The 16,235-nt window shown below is 38.4% G+C and overlaps 1 protein-coding gene across 1 annotated transcript in view; it reads right to left on the reverse strand.

The window, feature by feature from the left end:
• edil3a (EGF-like repeats and discoidin I-like domains 3a) overlaps window positions 1-15,119 on the reverse strand; it is a 176,933-nt gene extending 161,814 nt beyond the window's left edge. The window contains exon 1 of the mRNA XM_058375476.1: window positions 14,622-15,119. Within this exon, the coding sequence (XP_058231459.1) occupies window positions 14,622-14,685 (64 nt within the window). The 5' untranslated portion in view covers window positions 14,686-15,119. The remainder of the gene's footprint in view (window positions 1-14,621) is intronic.
• Between the last annotated feature and the right edge of the window lie 1,116 nt (window positions 15,120-16,235).

Genomic DNA, 16,235 nt, shown 5'->3' on the forward strand with positions numbered 1-16,235 from the left:
CTCCATCGTTTTTTTGCCCGGCAAAGCAAACTGAAAACTCAACTGATCTTTCTCTTTCCCGTTTATGCCTTCTTTCAGCACACTGCTATTTTTGCACTATATGTTCAATTTGACATACTTGCCAAACTTGCTTTACAACCTAAAATGATCCCAATAGCTAAAATAAGGCTCTTCCAAACCTTCTAAAATATTATTAAAATTCTAACACAGTGACAACATGAATAATTTATTGTAATATTTAAAATGCATGCAAATTATTTGAAGAAATGATATTAAAAATATTTGCTTTTTCTCCCGCTGCATCACTGCAATAATACAGTCTGCTCTGACTTGCAGCATTATTTTGACTACATTTCTCAACGTACATTATTTTTGAGCAAATATTTCATTATTTGAACACATCCTGCCATTATTTTTTATTTAATATTGTGTCATTTTGCCTTGATATTTCAATTTACTTTGTTATTTTTATCACTTTGACACACTCAATATATCAATAAGACTGATTTATTGATTTGTAGATTATAATAATTATTATACATGTTGTTTCCATAAAGAAAGTAGGCCAGATGTTGCTTTACTGGAAGTTAACCGACATGCAGTATGTACTGTCAAGTCAAATGATTGTTAATTCACTTAAATGTGTGCAGGGTTTATCAGGGTTTTGACTCCTAACACTTAAAAATGGGCAACATTTTGTAATGGTCATAGTGGTCATTTTTGAATCTGGTTTCTGGTGTCGTTTTTTTGGCTTTTTTGACATATTAACCTAGTCTGTTATTTTAATAAAGTACCTCTATCAGCACCATCAGACCATTAACAGAACATCACATTGAAACAGTCAAAATGGCCTTGATGAGCATTTCTGTGAATTTAAATCAATCAGATACATTACAGGAAATAGCACACTGCTACCAAATGACTGTACAAAAAGGCATATTGCTTACACATCTGTATTCACTACATAAATATATCCACCTTGAATTAAACCCAACATGCTGCATTTTAACCTCGAAGTCATTGCTTCATTTCACTCTGGGATTGCTCAGTAATCCTTCTAACGAATTACATTGTAGCTAGCACATGATGCTGCATGCTAATTGCACTGAATTCTGAGCACCAAAAAAATGTCTCTTATTTTCTGAAAAGAAGCCTTTGCGATTAAGCAGATGTGAGTTTTCAATATGGGGACATCTATCTAGGGATTAATTGAGCACCAAACATTGAAGCACAGTGGCCTAGATTTAGGAGACTTTATTCTGGCGTTAAAAAGATAATTATAATTGCTGTTTCTAAGTGTTCATATAACGGTAGTCTAGGTGTCATTAAACTGGAACACTGACTTAATGTAGTGGCTTCTTTACCCAACAGGCGAAAAATTCAGCCTTTCCTATAAGATATTTCTATAGGAGTCTGGACAGCAAAGGCAACAAAGGGCAATAAAGCACTGGGAAGGGTATTCAGTTCACTCGGGTATGTGAAGTCATTCAGAATTTTATCTATCAGAATAAAAGGGTAAAATTAAACCCATCATCAAAAAAAGCCATTGACAGGTTTTTTAAAAACTGTGCACCCATTTCCAATTTTCTTAAACTTTCCTTCTCATGGAGATAAGAGCTCCAAGCATGGTGAATATGGATCTTTGCCAAAGAATATGTGTGATTTATAGCTCTGCAGAGTGATTGCCATCTTGGTGTCGTCCAAATCACTGGTTCTCTCTTCTACAAATAAATATCTAGCTGAGGTTTGTCTGTTTTATGCTTATCTCTATCCCAAACGGGTTCTAACCGTGATATCACTGGAGGCTCCAAACAGAAGTGAAGCTGTCAGCAAACAGGCAGGGAGTGTGTTATACTCACAGGTAGGAGTGAGTGGGTGGGTGGAGAATGTCACATGGGCTCTGGAGGCTCGCAAAGTTGCACGGAAAAGTTTCAGAGACTTTCCCCGACTCGCGAAGAAGTCCTTATTCATCAGATGACATTTCTAGGTTAGCTAGCTCTCAAAGCTTTTTGACTTTGGCAGACCCAGCAGCCTGTAACGAGCTCCTCCACAACTGCTCACCTTTCATACCAGAACGTTCCTGAGTGCAGAGACAGATGCATTCTCTCGCGCATGCGCAATACCATTCCACTGTATGCAAATGAAATTTACAGTACAGAAAAAACAAACACACACACACATCTGATTGTCATGTAAACTGTAAATTAACTAAGAGTTAACAGAGCATGCTAAGTGCTGTTAACAGGCCACAGGATGATGAGGACAAGCATGGGCTGAGACAGGCAGAGCTGAATGCTGGGATATTGTGTGTGTCTAATGCACTTAACAACCTAACCGTGTCCTGCTGTGAACTCCGGCTGATGAGGCAGCAGTACACACCAAGAGGCTGAGATTTCAATCAGTCTCATACACACACACACGGAAAACTGCTTCTTTCTGAATTGCGCTTTAAACCCAATATTAAGAATATTACCAACTTTATGTGTTCAGATTAACCATGGAATAAAAATAATGTGTCCTTATAATGAAAACTTTTCAACCCAAGTCCTTTTCTGAGAAAAGTCGGAGGCTGTTTCTGCAATATCCAACATGGGCTGAGGTGCACATCCAGCCACAAACATCAATAAGTGCTGAATGCTGAGCTGAGTTTAGATCTGCCTACGACAACTAAACTGCTCTCGAGCCAGAGCCAGCGCTAACACCACTAGATAAGCAGCCTAATCAGCCTAAATCCTAGTCATTAGCATCTTCATGGATATGGAAAACCTTCCATTTTACACTTCTTACCAGTGGAAAAAAAAGAATAGACTATATTCACTAAGAAGATCTACAGTATATGCTAAAGTGTTAATCCACACCATGAAAATCAGGTCCTACATATTACTTAATAATTCAGCAAATCCAAATAAATTATAAATGATGTGCAAAGATTTTAGATTTTTTATTAGCTGTTACATACAGTAGGCCCACAAATTTCAAACAATACCCTTTGACCAGCTATACATTCTGTTATTCTGTCTCTACAGTAGTCATGAATCTGGTCGTTCAGAAAATAATATATTCTAAAATAAAATATTACATATCTATTTCTAATGTGGCTGTTTTTTCCCAAGTTTTCTCTTCAGTTACCAATTCCCCCCACTATCCTGCTCTCTCCTATCACACAACAGTTTAGGAGGGTTGTAATGTGTGATTCCTGACTTTCAAAAACAAAGAAAATGCTCCTGCTTGCAACTTGCAATTTATACTCTGGATCATAGGATGGTTCTCCTTAACTGTGGGTTCCGGAGAAAAGAACCACTTTGTATCTCGAATAAACAGACGTCGGAAATGACCTTCCTTATAAGCCCTGAGTTCCCACTTTGAGTATGTTAAATGCAGCATTATACAAGCTTTCTTCCAGACATGTCAGGTCAGCCAAGTGCACCTTTATGAACTACTGCTTCTGGTTGCGCAACACACTGGGAAGAAAGTGCTATCTGCCATCTTCCTCATACATGAGCTCACAGATGCCCACTGGCTAATGTCACAGAAGGGAGAGAAATGCCATCCCTCCCACACAGAAAGCATGGCGCATTTTACTCCTGAGACTTCAAGGCATGTTTAGCTGTAGATCTCTTTATGACTGGAGTGTTTAATAGACAGAACGACAGATAGATAGAAAGACAGATGGATCACTTTATAAATTCACTTACATTCCAAGACATTCCATACAAATTAAGCCTGTGTAGCATGAACAGGCATCATCTTCCGGCACTTAATCTAGCAGGCTTTAATTTCACTGCATGAGTAATTTGTTCTTGTGCTGAAATTTTACTGCTATGGCAATTTCAAAGTGTGCATAGTCCCTAATTATTATAATCTTTAATTACAACCCCACAAGAAAACAAATTGTCGCAGCAAGAAAATAGGCCTTTAAATAGATCTTTTAATACAGAACTCAAAACCAGGCTGTTATTAGGTTTCTAACAGTTGTATATAGTTTCACAAAACTATTTAAAGTTCACTATTTAATGAAACATCTAACCTAAAGAATGTGGTGTTGAATATGCAAGCTTTTTTTTCTCAGGAACACGTTCTCCTGCTGTTCCTCATGGGTCTTTTTAAAATGATTCAGGAGTCTATCCAAACCCAGACCCATAAGATTAGTGAGGTGTTAAGGTCAACTAGATGGATGGCGAGAATGTCAGTGTGATCTCTAACGTTTTCCCGAAAGCATTACAGCACAAAGGTCATGCTAACACAATCACAATGTAAATTGTATAGGGCCTGTGCTCTCTAAAAACTCCAAGAGGAGTGGAGCAAAATAATTCACAATAATATGAAATTCGGTGCCCAACAGGGACCTGACCTCAGAGGGTTTTTTGCATTTTGCTACTTTGCCAGTGGAAGCACAATTTTTATTATGAACTGTACAGTACAAAATATGCGCAGAAAAGTTCCGGCTGAAAAAGAAAGTAGTTATATTGCTTCACTATAGTAGCCCAGAGGTACAATATTTCTGAAAATGTGGCATTATGTAAATTACAACACTGCAACATTAAGTGACAACTCAACAGTATAATCCAACAATGAAACAGCATTAAAATATTTGCAATTCAATTTGCAATATAATCTGCAAGTCAGAAATGGAACATTTGCAATTCAGGTTGGTCATAAAGAAGTGCACCAGATGACTAGAGAAAAGTAGAATTTGTGGTCTGGGTTTAACACTTTGACACAATTAACCTAAACTTAATTTCCTCACTCTGAATCAACTAAATTAAAAAAAAAAAAAAACAATTACTACAATCTAACAGCAGATAGAAATAAAAATCCTTTATTTTAAGGTATGTTGTTAATGTGCTCTCACCGGCCACTTTAACAGGAACACCTGCTCATTCATGCAGTCAGGGACATGTGAAGATGGTTTCTTTTCTTTCTCCCAGTCTTCAAATGTTCAGTGCCTCAGATTCCTATTCATGGTCCTCTGTTCAATCTGAGATTCTTTTCTGTTCACCACAGGTGTAAAGAGTGTGTTTTCGAGCTACTGTAGACTTCCTGCCAGCTTAAACCAGTTTGTTTTTCCTCTTCTTACCCCTTTCATCAGAAAGGCATTCCTGCCTGGAGAACTGTCAATCACTGAATTTTTTGTTTGCTTGTTTGTCTTCTGCACTATTCTGTGAAAGGTCTAGATACTGTTGTATATGAAAATCTCCGCAGATCAGCAGATATTGAAATACTCAAACCACGCCATCTAGCACTAAAAACCAAGTCAATGAGATCTAATTTTTCCCCATTGTATTCCCGGCTACATGATTGGCTGACTGGATAATTACATGAACGACCAAAGGTACAGGTGTTCCTATTAAAGTGACTGGTGAGTGTATAGATCAGGAAAAAATATTGATTTTACAAGGAATGCATTTAATGACAGATAGTCTTGGTACTCGTTGATTCCCTGTAGAACAACTAACGAAAGCAAGCTGGACATTTGTATCATCCTTTAAAATCCAATTACTTGTTGAATATGAAGAAAAACAAGACAAACCAAATAATGAGCAAAGCACTCCAACACCGAAAGAATACTGCTTCATAATTAGGTAGCACAAAAATAAATAGCTTGTTTATATTTTTTAAAAAATAAAATAAACAGTGTGTTGCATTTTTTGTGATAAGCAAACACCTCCTCTGCATATCCCGCAAGTGCGACATTTGTGCTATAATTTGCAAAATCGTTACACTTCTTAAAAATGAAAGGCCAGATCCAATGCGGTAAGGTTTACCGTGTAAACATAGGTCTCTTTAAGCACATTCATTATAACTAAGATTTATAAAAACAGATGGGTCATTCTCAGAACAGGGCAGTTTTTTTAGTGTAGAAAATGCTCAGATTTGGTTTGCTATGTTCCCCTTCTCAAGTTTTACTTATCCACATCTCATCAATATTAATTCATACAAATTCCAGCATATCTCTTTTTGGTCATCTTGTTTTGTTGTAGCTGTACAGGAAAACACAGATTAAAAATTTTAATGATGAATGCAGTGGATTTTGCATGAGAAGGTTCTGAGTTCAAATCCCAGCACAATCAAGCTGCCATTGCAGACCTTGTGAGAAAGGTTCTCAACTGCTCAGTAGCATACAATGAGAAATATTAGCTACTATGGAAGAGAATTCAAATGAATTGTAGTTGTTTGTCAGTTTGAAAACAGCTTCATTCGTCAACCTTATTTGATGTGTAATGCATCTATAGTATGTCATTGTCCTGTCTGTTAGGTTTTGGTGGCCAAAATTATTTAAACATTTCACGTAGATACCACTGGATATCATCTGACAAGTAAAACTAAATATCGCCTTATAAATTCTAATGCTCTTTCATATTCACATGTGTAGGGAGTTTTCTAAGAATCTCTAAATAATTTGGTCGATCTGAACTGTTCACTGGAAGTGGTTCAAAACCTGGCTATCAGTATGGACTGACAGTACTAACATTCTCTCTTCCGCTTGGCCAGAAAATCTTGTTCACACCATTCCTGTGCACAAATTTTATGTTCTCTTTCGACTGCCAATATAAAGCTAGGATATGTGTGTTCATTGTAATTCACAACACGCCATTGACCACAGTGATGAGATTCAGTGCCTCCAGGTCGATTAGGATCCTGGTCATTCAGGGGAAAAAAACTACATGATAAACCATATTCAGAGAGACATACTTTTGCTTTTATCCTAGAATACATTTACTGACCTCGAGACACATTCACCTTCATGTTCACTGTCTGGAGTTGATATTGGGGTCAGCCCTGTCACTCTTAATCTCAAAGTCTCTCTGTGCCGAGCGGGTTTCCCTCCATCTGCAGCACTGATATTTCTATTTCCCTTTTCGAGAGAGCTCATGTTTTCTTCCCTGTATTATCTATGCATTAATAGCATCTGTATATTTCCGCTAAAGATATGTTGCTCTACATCAGGGTTGGCATTGCTATGCTGGCAGTACAGCCTCTGTCTGTACCTTAACTATGCCATGCCAATTTAAATGAAAAAGAACAAAAGGCACATACCACTAAAAAGAATGAACTTAAAGTCTAAAGCTTTTGCAAGGAATCATAAAACCACTGGTGTCAATGGTGTTATAGGTATTTTGCTGACAACTTGGGGATTTCTTGGTTTCCTTAGTTCTGGAAAAACATTACAAGTGTACCTTCACCCTTTTTTTGTACCTAACATCCTGGTCAATTGTGTAGACAAACTTGACCAGAACCCCTGACCTACTGTAGGTATTAGCCATTAGTTTCAGAGTAGCACCTACACCATCCAGAACTCCTCTTGTGTTGTGGAAACCTTTTTTTAAGAGGGCTATCTATAAATCAGGTATTAATTCCTTTCCTTTGTGCATTGACTGGTCAGGCCATTAGTGGGAAAAAAATGGAAGAAACTTCAGCAAACTGCAATTTCCCATGTCTACGATAAAGTTTGCCTGAACTGTAGGACCGTGGCTTCGGCTTGGGGAGATGGAAACATGGATCCTTCACATAGAGAACTGTGTGGGGTCACTTACTTATGTGACCCAACAAAATTGCACAGCATGGATTCCAATCTTCACTGAAGTCTGTGTTTAAGGCAATCAGTGGAAGATAGCTTTTTCTCAGATTATCTGGTAGCAGTTACTGCAGTACCACCACCTGATATTAAAGAGGTACTTCCTAACTGTGTACATCCTGTAATGAAATTCGGAAATAAGATCTTTCTCTGCCATGGTCAGACTTTTTTTTTTTTTTTTTTTTTAAAGCAAAAGATCTTTCTCTTTACCTAACTTTATGTGATTATCCTTTTCTAGGCACCACTCAGTTATTTCAGATATTTCTGCATCTGATTAGGTGTAGGTTGTGCAGTCACACTTTCTAAATGCTTCAACCGTTGCATTTGGAATCTGTGAGTCTGCAGTCTGTCTGCCATGGTGCTTTACATTGGCAGGTTTCTCCATCACGTTCTCTTGGTGCTACAACCCAAAAAGGACCTCTCCCTGAAGAAACTGGCACAAACATCCCACTTCTCCATTTTCTGCAATAAAACACTGGTAGAGTTTCAGCAGGGACAGGGTCATGTGGGGTTATGATTTATTTTTTATTTTTTTCTGGATTGTCAGTCTGCTGACATCATCTAACATAAAATACTTTCTTCTACTTTTTGTTGAAGCAAAGCTTGTTTATTGATTTTAATCGTATTTTAATCTTGGCATCCATTGTATGAAAATACAATACACTGCTGGCACAATTTCGTGTATTCGTTTGATTCATGGACTTGATTTGCATTTTGCATTTTCGCACAGGAAAGCAAACGGAAAGTTCAGGTTTTCTTTTACTGGAGGGTAAATACTGCACCCTTCTACAGCGGTTCGGGTCTTTTTTGTGCTTTGAGGTTTAGACATTTAATCTCGAAAAAGTCAGTACCGTTTCTTCACTTTTATTGCCTTTTTCTTTATTTTATACTTTATCTACAATGAGTCCTAATCCCTGCTTAAAAGGCCAGATTCGTGATTCAAGAAAAGAAGGTCTATATGAAAACAAAAAAGAATCCAATTTTGTACATAAAATACTGCCCTATACTAAAACACATTACCTGATCTTGAGACAGCTTCATGTTCACTGTCTGGAGTTGGTCTCTCTTAATCTGTAGTTTTAAATTTTATTTATTTATTAATTTATTCATTCATTCATCTGTAGCTTTCTGCACTGTGCCAAAATTTTTTGTCACCAAATGTTACTGGTGATAACACCAGTTTTCCCAGTTTCCCAATTATCAAATACTTTCTCAAATTACTCCTTATCAACACAACACACAAATATCAACACATTTTGTGAATTAAAGAAAAGCAGCAGAGGCAGTGTGTCGACAGAAAGCAGACATGAAAGAAAGGGTTTCAGATGAAGGAATTTGCTGTAATTACTTGTATGTATATTCAAAAACGGTTTACACTGAAGAATAAAAAAGTGTGCAGGTGGGACAAACAGTGGTGACCAGTGATTGGTCTCTGGGGAAATTGGTGATCAGTAATTAGTCACTGAGAAACAACTGTGATCAATGATTGGTTGTTGTGAATGATGATCAGTGACTGATTGGGAAGCAATGGTGATCAGTTCTTGGTCTTTGGGAATGCTAACGCTCACAATGACCAATCAGTCTTTACACACTGGTGGTGAGTCGACTGAACTTGTTCTCTCAGCTCATCTATAAACTTAACAGCTATGTGGAGTCCAGGACAGCTGCTATTGTCTGGTCAAAAATTCACTAGATTTGTTGCTACGCTCATTTTTTGTTGCTAGACTTTCACTATATTTGTTCCTAGACCCTTTTTCATAAGATTGCCATATCGTATGACAAAGTAGCCAAGTCAACAGCACTAGTTAAACTGACTTACAACAATGACAAACACAACCACACAATTTAAAACAAAGTAATAGCCCCTCTTTTTATGATAACACCAATGACATGAGCATGAGGGGCTTTTCCTTTTTAAACATAATCACAAACATTTATCAAAGCTGTCATAGACCCAACTGCTACATCATGGATGTACTGGTGCTGAGGGTCATTAAACATAATGATTTAAATCAATAACCTCAGACACATTATCCTGTAGAGTTAAGGTTAGACTCAGTGCAGCCACAGAGGACTACACAGTCATAATACAATATTTCAGTCTCTATGACACTTTATCACATGAAGTTGATTACTGACCAAACAATGGCAGCACTTTGGAGGTGAGAGCATACAAAAGCAAAGTTGCCGAAATTGAGACAGAGTGAGTGCTAAGTGGGTAAAGAGAGTTTCTATGTTGTTATGTCGGCTCAATCGTTAAACCACCTACTACTTAGTAATGTGTGCAATCAGATAAACTGTACAAAACAAAAAAAAACAGATGATTTATCTAGAATAATTGCCCGAATGACATCATGTTCAAAGTAGAGATACTGAGGTTTTTAGGATGCTGAGTACAATCAAAACTACAACAACAATGAAAAAAGGCTAAAGAGCTTGAATGCTAGCTAGCTTTCTGATGATCTAATCATAGCAGCTAGCCTGTAAACTTTCAAAACTGTTAACCATGCCTTGCAGGTTCATATGTCTAGAGAAATTTATGCTTCCATATATTTAATTTATAATATGTAATATAATTTTAAATACATTATGTTCTATATGCAATAAACCTCGTGACATGTAAAAACTTTTAGCTCATATATCTTATAATAGCAATTATGTACTGGATCATATATTATGGTGACAGCGTTTGTACAGTATTGTGCTTGAAATCCGCTTTTCTCCAACACCCTAAAAAAGTCTTATATTCAGTGTAGAAACTCTCTGAACTCTTGATTCAACATTACCAGGGCTACTGTTTACCCAGAGGAGTCTATGAAGAAAGACATAGAGAAATATATGGTGCCAACTATAATATTTTCTTGCAGCGAGTTATAACATTGGGTTCTAACAAACTCTACATTCTTCCCAGCTAGAAAGGTCACTCTGACCCTTGTTCCCTGCATACAATTAAGCTCACCGTTATTAAAGAAAGTCTGTCTCTGTGGCATTTTCAGATGCACTCATCAGCACACCCTGTCCACCAAAATATATCCGGCGATCTTCAATTCTAGCTCCTTTGTGGTCTCATAAAATTCAGACAAGCTCTGGTTTTGCACTTCAGAGAAAAGGGAGTACAATGACTAACATAGGCTTCCCTGTCAAAAGTCTTTAGTACTAATACAATTAAACAGTCTGGGGCCAGAGAGTAAATACACTCGCACAATCACACCCCAGGAAACACGACGAAAGAGGAATAATAAGACAAAGCCGGTGGCGTTCAATCAGGGGAGGGGGTCATTAGGAAAAAAACTCAATTGCTTTGCTTTCTGCTTTGACATCATTTCAAGAAAACACTAGAACTAGCTCTGACCTGTGACAATGGAACTGCATTCATTTTCCAAATGTGGCATCACTGCATGAGTAAGAGTAATATTCAGAGATGGTGACCTAAGTCCAAAAGTTCTGTTAATATTTATCTGTATTCAGAGCTGAGTTGTGTTAAGTCGATTTTCAGGGCTCCCTTTTCGGATTATGCAAATGGCCTGTGTGTATTTCACGCCACTGAGGATGCCAGATTTTTCTTGTTTAGAAACATCTGAGACTGGGTTTTTTTCACTAGCATCTAGACTACCACCTTTGAACGCAAGCACTTTGCCGTAGATAAATCAAGGCTAGAAAATGTGAACTGGAGAAGGGGGTTTTTTTTCTCTTCTTTGCTGTCAAATCTAATACAGTGTACAACAAAAGCAACAGACGATTTTAAAAGGAAAAATAAACCAAACCAACAGGACGAATGAGAAGATAGAAAGCACTGAAATGATCATCTAAAAGGAATTTCCTAATTTGCAAACATAGTGCCATGTTGATCTGAATTTTAAATTGTGAACTAAATCTGATAAGGAATTACTTTTGATGAAGGTCTATCTCCTCCATTTTGTGAACTTTCATATTATTCATCAGTAAATAATGGATATTTCTGTGGATATTTGTTACTGATCTTAAACAGTATTTCAAAGTTTTTTACGTGTGTTCACAGTCCAAAACATACATTTCATTGTGACATATTGTGGTTACATCAAACTGTCAACCAGTGGCACCAGTCCAAATAGTGCTCCTCACTCAATACGATATTGTGCGAGAAATTCAGAAAAACTGAGACCCGCCTTTGTTAAAAGCAAACTCCTGCACAACTGTCTGAATAATCCGCATGAATGTCTGAATACAAATGTGTGCAATTTCGATTTTAAATCCTCGCTGCGAGCATTTAACTCTACTCTGAATGCTAAATTGTGATAGCTCTGTTCATGTATTGCCTGTAATGTATCACAATATAGAGTTAATAATGCTAAATAAAGATCATATTAAAAGAAATCTATCATGTTGTAGCATTGAAACTGCTCAATGTTATTATTACAGTTTCAGACATATTAGTTTAGAAGGGTGACAGGCAAATGACTTTTGTTTCGACTTTTATCTTGTCGAATGTCAAATACGTTCTCTACGTATCAGATTCAAACTACAACAATGCCGCCGCAACACTTTGGAAAGTGAGACCCGAAGTGCATAACTCAACCATGACGCTGTTTATATGGTTTGGCCCAGAATAGTTGCCTGCTTACCATTCACCAATAGATTTTTTTTTCTGAACAAAGCGTCTCTTGTCATCATGCATTGTTATTTCATGGTCTGCCTCAAGCATCTGATGAGCCAACACAATGCAATTGAATCAGCAGCACAGACGGCAAGCTGAGTTCTTGATATATTGCATAATGGCATGTTCTAAAGCAACCAATGCAGTAAGCTCTATCTTAAAGTGTTAGGCAGGAATCTGTTTGTTCAAGCCGGGAGATGAACAGTTGCAGTGTTGTGAGAGTCAATAACAGGACCGGTGGCACTGAACCTCTTCACGCAGAGGGCAGGAGAGGGAAGATCATTGCCTCAATCAGCTTTACTGTTCACGTTCAGCCCAGAAATCACATGACACATCAGGCATGGTTGTGATAGTCTGTTAAAGTCCCCTTTTTTGCAGCTGAATAAGCTTCAAACTTCCTTACACACCCGAATGGCAGAGAAGACGAGAGCAGCTGCGGCTTACTATTCAAGTAGGCTTTCATTAGCCGTGATCCAAAAGCATCAGCCAAATCATTCACATCGTTCGTGTTGAATTACATGGAGGACAAAATATAAGTCATCTAGGAATGGATTTACAAAAAAGATATCTTTCCACTAAGCTGCTTTCTATAAATAAAAGTTCCTTTCTCAAACCAAGTAAGAAAACTGCTGAAACAGATTACTAGAGCTAACAAAAATATTAAAGTAAATAATTTTCTCAATGATTAAAAAGCAAAAATATGGAAAATAAAAATTTTAAAATTAAAATGAAGTTCGTGGTTTTTTATAAGAATGCAAACTGGTTGTGGTTTGTTAATACTAAACCAGTTTGTGCGCCTGGTGGTGCAGTTAATTAAGATCATTTGTGAATACAGACTGGTTTGTTATCATGCCACTTCACACATCCACTCAATGACACCACAGCAATTCATTTGACTTCTGAATGTCTTCTAATATCCCACAGTTAATTGAAGAATGTTCGCTCTCAGTGTCACTTCTGCTCCTGGACCCCAGAAAGCAAAGCATCTCAAGCTAACATGTGCCCAAAATTCATTAAGCTTAGAGAGAGTGAGCTCCAAGCGGCAGAGACATGAGCAGCCTGGGGGCCAAGTTCTCTCGTTATTATAACTCCCAGCACTGGCAGCCTGGGGATGGTGGGCACATTTTTTGAATCAGTGATGTGTCAATCTTGCAATGCTGGGAATTTTTTTTTTTTTTTTTTTTTAAAAAGGCAAAAACTGTTTCGGCGAATACCCAAGTGCTGCCAGTGTTTTACTGCAAAAGAATTTCTGTCACTTCAGAGAAACACAGCAACTGCAGATTTACACATGGGAAAAAATGTATCATCAGGGAAATGAACAGAAATATCAAAGCAGCTGATCAGCAGGCTTAGAAATGTCAACAGCACTTTGACTTATGTTCCTGTCTCTTTGGATCCAAAATCAAAAAATGCACTGAATAGTACTCGCTATTGATTGATTGATTGATTGATTGATTGTATTCATGCATAATGTAACATTTGTCTAATGATTTCTAATGCACTGGAGCTGAAAGGGCTTGCAAAATTCATGATACCTTGGCAAGCTTTGCAATGGTATCTGCTGACAACTTTGCTTTGGAAAGTACAATGGCATCATCTGACATAGCAGTGCATTTGCAAAACAAGTATTAAAGTATTTGGGAAAACCTGCTGAAAGAATTTCTCTTAGCCTTCGGTAGTTTGTGAGAACACAGCAGAAACTATGTAGATGTGTCTAGGTATAGTCTAGCCTATCATAAGCCAAAAAGCTGACGTCAGTTTTACAGACAAAAATAAATAAATAAAGCTCAGTCGTGTTCGTGTAGTGCAAGGACGGAACTAAATGCAATATGGACGAAAGCCTAAATGACCGAGTTACTGCATGAAGAAATGAACAGACGCAAACATGCACTACTCTACCAAGTAATTCAGTTGTAGGTTAAAGCGGAAGTCGGGATGCAACTCTACTGAGAGACGTTAGCAGCGCAGGAGCGCGCGCGCACCGCCCCAGTCTCCAAAACATGACTGTCCCACATCCCCACCAAACACACAGCGGAAATAAAAGTCCTTCGGCAGTGTTTGATGAAGCAGTTTCGTTATTTATTCCGTGCAAATGTGTAAACTAACGGAAGAATTTTGGAGAGGCACGCGCGTGCTGTCTTTATCAAAACGGAGCATCATCAGTATCCTGGAAAATACGAAACCTTACAGCAGCACACTGGAGCAATGATGAAATCGTCTCCAAAAACACACCTCAAAGCTTTTTTTTTTTTTTCAGGGGCACCGCGGGATCGAAATAGCAACAAAAAAAAAAATCCAATATGGAATTGCGCGCGCAAATGTCGGTGACACGGTGAGTGACATTAACATTAGCGCCGCGTTCGTTAACGGACTGCACGAGAGGAGGAAGAAGTGTGCGTCTTTCCGCCTTACCTTTCGCGAGATGCGGGACAGCGAGACTCGCACAGAGGACGAAGAAGACAAGAATCGGTCCCATTGTGCCAGTGACACAAAAAGAAAGAAAGAAATAATGTCCCACAGGGTCACAAGCCTGAGACAGATGGAGACACGAAAACTTAACTCGGTTCCTCCTCGGAGTTCTAATACAAAGTGTGTATCACCTCGGGCAGGTGTCCGTTAAATCTCTCTCTCTGTCTCTCTGTCGCGCGCGCGCGCTCTCTCTCACACACACACTGTCTCTCTGTATCGGTCTCTCTTCTGGGAAAAAAAAGAAAGGTGGAAAGAGCAGAGGAGATTTTTTTTAAATTGTAATAAATAACAAATGATCCCAGGCTGTTTCAGGCTTGTCGTGCCTCCGTGAGAACGGAGACTTAGGGCGCGCGAGGCTAGACGCGAGCGGTTTAAACTGAGAGCCAGCGCGAGAGCGTACGAGAAGAAGCACCGGAGCGCTCGAGCAGCGGCGCTGTGTGTCTGATAAAAAAAAAAATGAAAAGAAAAGGCGGCGCTCTTTTTCTCGCTCCACCTCCGCGCACGTGCAGCTGCGTGGTGGGACCGTTGGAGAAGGGCGTCGGTTTTATCGCGCGCTCGAGAAGTGCGTCGTTTGGCGCACAGACGAGGACTCGCGCGCGCGAGCGATGAAAAGCGACTAAGTTTTGTATTCACTGAGCGATGGTCAGGGTTCAGTGATTTCTTCAACCTTACAGAGAAATCACAAGTTTGTTTTGGGTTTTTTTCAGTTGGGATTATTAGCGTGTAACATTCGGACCATGCGTCGATATAAAAAGCAACAATTATAAAATAAAATGTATTGTGCAGCTGTTATCATCATTATTATTATTATTATTATTATTATTATTATTAACATTAGTAGTAGTAGTAGTAGTAGCAGGGGCGGACTTAACCAATAAGCAGCCGTTTAGGACCCCGGGGAATTTTGGGGCCCTGACCAATACCAAGAAGCCTATATAAATCATATAGTACTTATTATTTTTCTATCATATATTGTATGTTCTGTCTATAACCATTACGATTTTAAGATTATTATTACATCTTTTCATATGCGAGGCCCCCCTATGATTCATGAATAGTGGAACGTTCCTATCACACTGCACATGCATGAGATTCCCATACCTGGAATCGCTTAGGGCCCCCAAATCACTAAGTCCGCCCCTGAGTAGTAGTTACAGTGGTGGTAGTAGCATGGTGTAAGGGTTTTTTTTTCAGCCAACTGGTCTCAAGTTCTTTAATAAAGTTTATTTGGATAATAGTTTGTAAAGAAAAAGCTGACTTCCTGTTTTCAGTCATTCCTCTATGTGACCCAAATCAAAATCCACTAGTACTCATACATTTCTGGCATCGGGCAGACACCTTTATCCAGAGCAACTTACATTTCATCTTTTTTTTATACAACTGAGCTGATTCAATTGAGCGTTAAAGGACCTTGCTCAAGGGCCCAGCTGTGGTTAAAACCTTAAGCTACCACATTTAGTATCCAATTAAGACTAAAGCTCATTAGAAATATAAGGCCAAGGTGACAAAGACATAGTTTGATGTCAGTAAGGACAATCAGTGATAAGCTGGCAGTAA

Source organism: Hemibagrus wyckioides, linkage group LG22, assembly GCF_019097595.1.
Source record: "Hemibagrus wyckioides isolate EC202008001 linkage group LG22, SWU_Hwy_1.0, whole genome shotgun sequence".
In the NCBI taxonomy this organism is placed as follows: Eukaryota; Metazoa; Chordata; class Actinopteri; order Siluriformes; family Bagridae; genus Hemibagrus; species Hemibagrus wyckioides.